Source organism: Bactrocera oleae, chromosome 3, assembly GCF_042242935.1.
Source record: "Bactrocera oleae isolate idBacOlea1 chromosome 3, idBacOlea1, whole genome shotgun sequence".
Lineage (NCBI taxonomy): Eukaryota > Metazoa > Arthropoda > Insecta > Diptera > Tephritidae > Bactrocera > Bactrocera oleae.
In genome coordinates, this window is record NC_091537.1 from 91,701,219 (window position 1) to 91,710,183 (window position 8,965).

An 8,965-nucleotide genomic window follows, 5' to 3' on the forward strand; every position below is an offset into this window, starting at 1 on the left:
TAAGCGAACTAATCCTTCAGTTTTTGTGATCTCGATCTAAAAATCTGCGTATATCACTTTCTCCCCAAGAAGCTTCTCATTTGTCAGCACCGCCGGTATCCGACCGTTATAGCAAATAGCTGTCATACAAACTGACCAATCAAAATCAAGTCCTTTTGTGGAAAACTTTTTTATTTTACAAGATATTCTCAAATAATTTGGTACAATCGGTAAAAACGGTTCGATCTCCGAACAAGCTATTCGAGTCAAAACCAAGATAAAGCTCTTTATATACTCCTTTATACTCCAAGAAATACAGCTGTGAAGGGTATTATACCTTCAGCTCAGCCGAAGTTAAGGACTTTTCTTGTTTTGTTTTTTTTAAATTTGAACTCTTAGAACTGAAATATTCTACTACATTAAATTATTATTTGTTCGAAGATTAACCAAAGTGAAAGCTTTTTAAGCTTTTTACCGAAGTTCATTTTAATTTATTGGTTAATTAAATGTTTACTTCGCAAAATATTTTACAAAATCACTTCTATCAACAATGTTTTACAAATTGATTCCTCAGTTTAAATTTCCAGCAAAAGTTACTTCAATTAAAAGAGCTTAACAACTAGTAAATATGAAGTTCTAGTGTCCAACTTATAGTTTAACAACAGTTTACCGGCTTATCTGATAGAATTGTACGAGCAAAAAGAACTAGGAAGAGCAGATATGCAATAAAAGTTCATACGAAAAGACAAACAAATGTTATCTATGTACAAACTAAGTGCGATGTATTTCTAACTTTCAAGTGCTGACATACATACGTACACACAACATACATACATACGTTATTATGTGCAAAATTTATCAGGTATCTTAAAGACACGCCACCAAAAGTAGTGTGTTTCTATTTGATAGGAAAAGTTTCAGCAGAAAAGTTGTCAGTGTGAAACTTTTGCTCTTTAAACCATTTTAGATTTTAGATTTTAAAATGTAGTTTTTCTATTTGTCCAGTGGATCTTCAAATGAATATTAAACACATCAACTTTAACTTTTTGGCATAAAAAAGTTCTTGTTAAGTATTTTCTCTAAGTATAGAAATCAGACTTAAATCTCCGAATGAATGGACGCACATACAATCTGATCAAAATTCAACCGGATTGACAAGAGAATAAAATACAATTTCACGTATTTTAATAGAAATATTTATTATCGTCTTCAAAATAGGCTCCAGAGCGAATACAAACATGCCAATGCTGAGTTCAATATTCTTTACATTTGTTATAAGCTTCGGCTGGTGGTTCAGCGACTTTAGTGAAATTTGGTTTTATCAGTTTCGAATCATTTGTGGAGCGCCATGCGCTATATTGTTGGACAGTATTCACAAACCTACGTCTCGTCACCAGTAATGATCTGTTTGATGATTGTAGACTCCTCAGCGATGTTGTCAAGTATTACTTTTGCGACCTCTGCCTGACGTTGTTTTTGCAAAAGATTCATGTTTTTTGGTATTAGACTCGTACCCAATCATTGACACACTTCATACACAAAACTTTAGCCAAAATGTCACAATTGATTTTGAGATCCTTTGTTATCTCTCTGATGCCAACACGACGACTTTCAAACACTGTTTCGTTAACTTTTTTGATGTTATAAACAGAGGTAGATGAAGCATTCAAATGAGGCAGCTTTTTGATGACATCACGATCTTAACTGAATGCTTTGTGGCACTCAGATACTTGTGTTCGTTATAAAGTAGACTTTCCAAAATACTTTTACATTATTTTCAATGATTCCATAGCCGTGATTCTATTGAAAACACAAACTTTCAAGCAATTTTTTTCCATTATATTGACAGAAAAACTTTTTGCGTCGGAAACAAACACAAACTAATTAACATATGAATTATTTAAATGGACCAGTCCGGGTCATCATCACATGTAAAAAAAAAAAAATGTTGTGGGTTCAAGAATTGAGAAGATGATTTGAATTATTTTCCTCAAATGTAATGAAAAATGAAAAAAACTCCAAAATCAACGAATTTTCAATTACATTTGATTATTACTATAAATCACAGAACTCACGACGGTTTGTTTTGTTTTTGGAGAATTTTGACTTATTTAGCAGTAGACGCGACTTTAGTAAATAAGCTAATATCACTCCAGCCAAAACTAATATTCAATAAACTGTTCGTCAAAACGTTCGAAATAAGTTTGTAATATTTACGATAAGCTTGCAAACTTTTGACAGGATTCTCAGCAGATGAGCAATATCAATTGCCTACTGCCAATAATCGATTGACATTTGCGTCAGCTTCTATTGACCTTTAAAGAGAAATGTTGAGAAACTTTTTATAGCCAACAACACAAAGCGGTGTTGGAAGGCAAAGAACTTGACCTTAAGCGGTACACACAAACACATGAAGGACAAAGAAATAAAACTAGGACACACAAAGTGACAATTTATATATTATATGTGGAAAAGTAAATGTAAGAAAAAAGAGTAAAGGTACAATAAATTTGTATTTAACATGAAACAAACGAGGAAATCGCCAAAGCTTTGAAGGGACGCATATATAAACCACAAATAACAACAATAAAAATTAAGCTTAAGCGATTGTTGAGTGGCGTAAATAAGGTTGTCGTACTGCATTATCGTTAACTTCTTATTTTTCCGCTACAAATATACGACAATGAGCAACTGTTTGGATTAGTGAGGTGCGAGTAAGGTCAATAAGGTTGTTGCAGAGTTTAAATGAAAGTAGCAAAATGCAACGAGGCAAATAAAAACCAAGCAGAATCGAGATATAAAAAGTAAATGTGAACATGAATATTTTTGGAAAGCGCCGATAAAAATTTAAACTGTTTGAAAATATATGAAGTATAAAGCGTATCGCTGTCTGCTGAGAACCTATATTCCCTAACCAGAGATAAAAATAAACATACAAGTATAGCATACTATTGTCATGAGCATATACAAGTACTCGCTGCTGATAACAACTAACGTCACTGAGTGGCTGCATGCTATATATAGCAAGCAGCACGTGCATCTTTGGGCTGCCGCAGTGCATGACTAATTTACGAACAATATCTTACAAGCTCCAGAGATTTACGGTTTATTTACACTCGCATGTGAATAAAAAACATTTACAGGCAACGAGTTAGAGGCAAAAAAATGTAGCAAAATGTGGAATACTAAAAGCTAAGCGCGAGTTACCCTGCGGTGAAAAAAGTTGCTACGTGCAAACTATCGCGCCGGCATATTGACAACAAAAAAAGCTACAGAAAAAAATAAAAACAAAATCAGCACAAGAAAACGACAACAAAATGCTAAATTTATGTTGATTATTCGCAAATGATGCCAAATAGTATAACAAAATGATTATTGGTACAAAGCGCCATATGTTGATAAGCTGCTAAATACTTATAAGCTATGTATATATACATATGTATGTATTTAAGCCGTAGTTGTAGAAATTTCAAACAAATATGGATCGAGCTCGCGTTTGAAAACTATTGCTTAAATACATAAACAGGATTATTAAAAATATTTAATGCTAAAAATTCTGAAACCTTTGAAAATGGTAAAAAATTAAAAAAATATTAGTAGAATGAAACCAATTGGAAAAGGAAGAAAATATAACAAAGTGAAAGGAAAAATAATTTACGGGCGCTCTGAGGTCGGAAAATGGAAGAGTGTAGTTGGTTGAGTTTTCAAGGATTAAAAACGGTTTATCTCGATTGCTTAATAAACTAAAAGTCTTATGGTAAAAATTTAATATTGGTTCTAAGCCGTCTTTATTGAAATTTAAAATTAGAATGAATGATAAAGGGTAAAGACACAAAAGAACCAGAGGTAACATAATAAATCACAATAGTGAAGAGAAGTGTTGCCACACAATTAGTAATTCATATTTCGGACAGTTATATGAAAAAGTTGTAATTAAAAGATCTACAACTTTTGTGTTAACATTTTTCTAACATAATCCCAAAATTTATGTTAAAAATTCAAAGAATCAAGTTTTGGTTTTTTATGTTTATCTATTACAAAAATTTGTTTTCTTTCACGAGATTTGGGGTAAACTAGCTTTTTTACGTTATCAAGTCAAATATTGGAAAATACCGATTATTTTTGATCGAAAATTCTCACGTCAAAATATCTGTTTTTTTTAGTTGATTAGTTTTTTCTTCATTGAAATCTGTAATTTCTGATGGTGTAAAAAAATATACATAATATATTCAAAAAACGACCACATTAAAGATTCAAAGATGTTTTGTTTTATTACATCTACCTGTTATTCAGTAATAGGAGCTGTTAAAAATCAGTTCTAATTCACTTATTGGGGGTGGGCGGCGTTTTTTTGCATTGAAATGAAAATGGATACTGCACTGAACATATCAGATTTCTTGGCGCTTCCAATACTAAACAAAAATGTTCAAACAAACCAAAAAACATTTTCGCAAGCAATTATTTGAGATAAGCTAAATTTGTATATGATCTACTTATATCACATATTTATGAATGCATTGTACATGGTACGTACACGCATACCATCTATTGTAGCTATTTTTATAAAGCACCGAAATTTCGGTATTTATATTGTCGCAACGCTAGAAGAGAAACTAAGCAAAGCGAATGGCAATCGAAAAAAACTCACATATCTATGGTTTAAGTAATTTCACATTTTTTGGTAAGAATACAATTGTGTATTCAAGTACCCCTTTGTTATTATTCCTACGTATATATTTACAATAAATACAAACATTCGTTATTCACCTGCCTTACAAACACATAACCCCAGAAATCCATCATTGCAGACGGCAACGCTGTATATGCCTTAAATAACTAGTGTGAGATAACGCCAAAGAAGTCGATTTTGTGTATATTATTGGAAAAAATAAAACGCAAAGTCATGCGTATACATTGAAAATTCATTAGAACTCACAAAATTCATGTGGTATGTAAGATGAAAATGTTGAACATACCCACATACATACGAGATCAATATATGTACATATAAATAAAATGTTTACAATTTTATATATATACGAGTATGTATGGTTGAAGCGAACGGGTGAAAATATACACAGGCAAATATACTTATTATTTATACACTCTACTTTTTATTCAAATAAAGTTTTATATGTGTGTTCATTTTATACACCATCAATCTTCTACGGAATGAAAATTTCGTAACTGTTATTCTAATATGCAGCACACAAATTGGTAGCCAAACAAATTAACACCTAAATTTCACACAACATTTCGATTTGAAAAATGTATCTGGAAAAACACATTGATGGTATTTGCCGTACGTGCAAGGATTTGCAGCACACAAATATACGTATGTCCGTTACACATAGGATGTGCCCGCAACCATATGTTGCCAAGCGGCTGTGTGACTTACAACCGAATCCAGTCACGTTTTGTAAATCACGTGCATTTTAAACTAACTTATGCCAAGGAAGAAGCCTTTCAACTACTTTTTTATGCTGGTGGGATTGCCTCCTCAATATTTATTGCAGCAAGTAGTTACATATATTATATTACAACTGAGGAGATTTTTTTGAATTTCATTAGCTTTTTTTCGCAATTATAAACAGTTTTTTTTATCATTTTTATGTTTTGTATCAAGAATCAATTGATTTTTATACAAAACATAAATAACTTAACATATGTACTAATGCCAATTTCAAATCTGTTTGTATATATTCATAACTATCTGTATATATCTTATGTATATCGTATTTCATGCATATTGACATCTTATATTTCTAACATATTTCTATTTCAAAATTTTAATTTCCATATAAAATTATGTTTCCTTAAAATATCCCAAACTTTATACATAACACCGGTTAACAAAAAAATTTTCTTTGTGTTTCTGTTTTCATGCTTTAATTATGTTTCTATACATTAAAAACGCTGGATTTTTTATTTTTATCTCTTAAAGTTTGCTTTTGCCTGATACAAATGGCCTGCTTCGCCCATACGAACATAAAAGAAGTACGCAAAATATACACTTTTAAACATTAATTTCTTGTTATTTAACATTTATATGCTCTTATTTATCACAATTTTTAAATAAAAGATACTCTAATATTCAGTAAAAACTTGTCTTATCATAACTGAAAGTAAAATTATAAAACTAAAATGAAATTCAATTCTTTTTGTCAAAAAATTTAAATTTTGTTTTGGAAAAACTGAAATTTAACATGCAGAAGTCAAACCTAAAAATCGTGTTGACCGGTGTAAAATTTTTATGGCCATAACAGTCAAAATGTAATAAATTATTATGCAGAACACGACTACATACTTCAGAGTAAATAAAAAGTAAATATTTGATTATTGGAAATTTAAACAAGAAAAAACGTAAACTTCGCTTGTATCGAAGCTACACCCAAATTCCTTAACACACCGAAGAATACTCTTAACAAATACAAAAGACTACATACAAGAACTTTATTTTGGACGGTCAGTTATATATATCCTATAGTGGTCCAATATCGGCGATTTCGATAAATGAGCAGCTTCTTGGTGAGAAAAGGGCACGTGCAAATATCAGAACGATAGCTCAAATACTGATAGACTAGTGCACGTGTATACTGACAAGGCTAAATCGACTCAGATCGTCGCGCTGACCATTTATATACAATATTTTTATAGAATCTCCGACTTTTCCTTACGGGTATTACAAACTGACACGATGAACTTAATATACCCTCTTCAGGGTGTAAAAAAAAGTACCTTAGCTTATCCTAGTATTTGTTTATAAATAAATTTTGTCCATAGGTCATTAAGTATATATAATGTTATCAATTTACAATGTCTAAATGTGGAAAAATCAATTTAACGAAAATATTTTATAACTTAAATAATAGCAAACTATAAAGTAAAATAAAACAACGTAGCAAAATTATGAGATAAATATCTTTGCAATCAATAACTTCTGTAACATTCAGCCGGAACGTACATACCTTCATAGCCCGCCCGTTGGCGTTCAGAATCATACTTCGCTAGCGCCCCCTTGATAGCCTCACGCTCCGAATCCTTTAAATTGTAGACCAATTCACGCGCGCGTTCCGAACACAAAGGCTCGTGGACCGTATCGGTTGGATATTTGCCGCGTAACTGTGTAATAACTTGTGTACAAATATTGGTATGTGGCTGACGGAAGTTACTATGGCGGTTATATGTATTGCCTTGCAGTCGCGGGAGGTGGGCATGTTGATAACGTTGCTGCAAAAAGATGCCGGCAACGCTGATAGTGCTGGCAGTAAAATTGGTGTTCACTATGTTGTTAGCAAGCGTGGTGCCACCTACTAAATTCAACTGATTTCGTTGGCTTCCCAATTGTGTTAATAATCGTGTTTGTTGTTTGTTTGTGTGTGTTTGTTGCGGTTGGAATAAGCGTAAACAAGTTCGAGCATAACGCACTAGTTGATATTTATCTGCTTGCATTTTTGTTTTAACTTAATTAAATATTTATGACTAATAAAAGAACACTGTCGCTCGTATTTTGAATTTTTTTTTTGCTTTAAAAAGAAAGCTCGTTTGAATCACAGTTTAAAGCGCGTACAATATTGCTTTTGTAATAATTATGTACATATATTAAATTTCATGTATCAGCTTTGCTATGTTACTATGTATGTAAATGACGTCACGTAAGCACTTGTCGCGGGACTGCCACTAGAGTTTTTCTGTTGAGGTAACACCGTATCACTATTTCAAGCTCTGCTCAACAATTTTATACTCAGCAAAAATTTTTCTCAACACTCACACAATAGCAATGCCAATCAGTTAAAAATAGCACGAAATTTCGTTGTACAACTATATATTGACGTTGGCGCGGCGCTTGAACAAAACCGACTATCACTGGCCTTCTTTGCTTTCCGTGTATTTACTGGTTTTGCATTTTGGCCCACAAAAGCTCCGCGAATTTTCTTGACCGAAAACTTTCCAGTTTGTTGCGCTTTTATCCACTTTCTCACCACTTTAAATTTGTTGTCCAACAAATGTATGAAAAAAATTGAAAGTTATTTTCAGCTGAAGTGACTTTTGCAGCTCAACAGCTGTTACACACACGGTTGCATTTTTAGGTTCAATTAGAGGAATGACATGGAATACGGAACAAAGGGTATACCATTTTTTGTATTAATTATTTAATCAGTGAACTGACAAATTTTGAATACAAACTTAAAATTTAAATACATAGTTTTTAATAAAAAATGCATAATTAATTTAATATTACATATTTTTTCAACTAAAATACTTTTTTGTTTTTATTGCGCAGTAAGCATTCTATTTTTTTTGAAGACTTCCACGAAATTGACACTCCTCAGCCGGGCATAACGCATACTGATCTGTTATTAATACTTTTTATACCCTAAAGGGATACATTAAGTTTGCGACGAAATTGTGACATACAGAAGGTAATGTCGAAGAACCTATAAAAAATATACATACATACATACATATATAAATGATCAGCGTGTCCATCTGTATATACGCGAAGTTGTCCTTAAGTTGTTTGAGATATCGATCTGAAATTTTGTACACGTCTTCTTCTCTTTAAGAAGCTTCTCATTTGTCGGAATTGCCGGATCACTATAGTATATAGCTGTCTTACAAACAGATCAATCAAACTCAAGTCCTTGTAAAAAAAATATTTTTATTAGACAAGATATCTTCAATCAAATTTCAATTAATTTTCTAATTTGGACCACTATATCATATACATAGCTGGCATTCAAACTGATTGATCAAACTAAAGATAGGGATCTTTTTATACTATATGTATGCTATAATAAATGCACCTTTGAAGGGTATTATATCTTCGGGGCAGTCGATGTTACTAGACTAAAAATGTCACCTAAGCCGGTGATAGGTTAGGTTAGGAAAAAAGGTTGATTTTAATGAGGCCATAATAATCCCACTTATACTGCTAGATACGCTTGTCTATTGTGATGCCCTGAACTTCTAAGTTCGAATCAAA

The 8,965-nt window shown here is 32.0% G+C and overlaps 1 protein-coding gene across 2 annotated transcripts in view; it reads right to left on the bottom strand.

The window, feature by feature from the left end:
• LOC106624069 (transmembrane protein 65) overlaps window positions 1-8,029 on the bottom strand; it is a 35,598-nt gene extending 27,569 nt beyond the window's left edge. For both annotated transcript variants that reach the window (XM_036359992.2, XM_036359991.2), the window contains exon 1: window positions 6,948-8,029. In XM_036359992.2, coding sequence (XP_036215885.2) covers window positions 6,948-7,431 — 484 coding nt within the window. In that variant the 5' untranslated portion in view covers window positions 7,432-8,029. The remainder of the gene's footprint in view (window positions 1-6,947) is intronic.
• Between the last annotated feature and the right edge of the window lie 936 nt (window positions 8,030-8,965).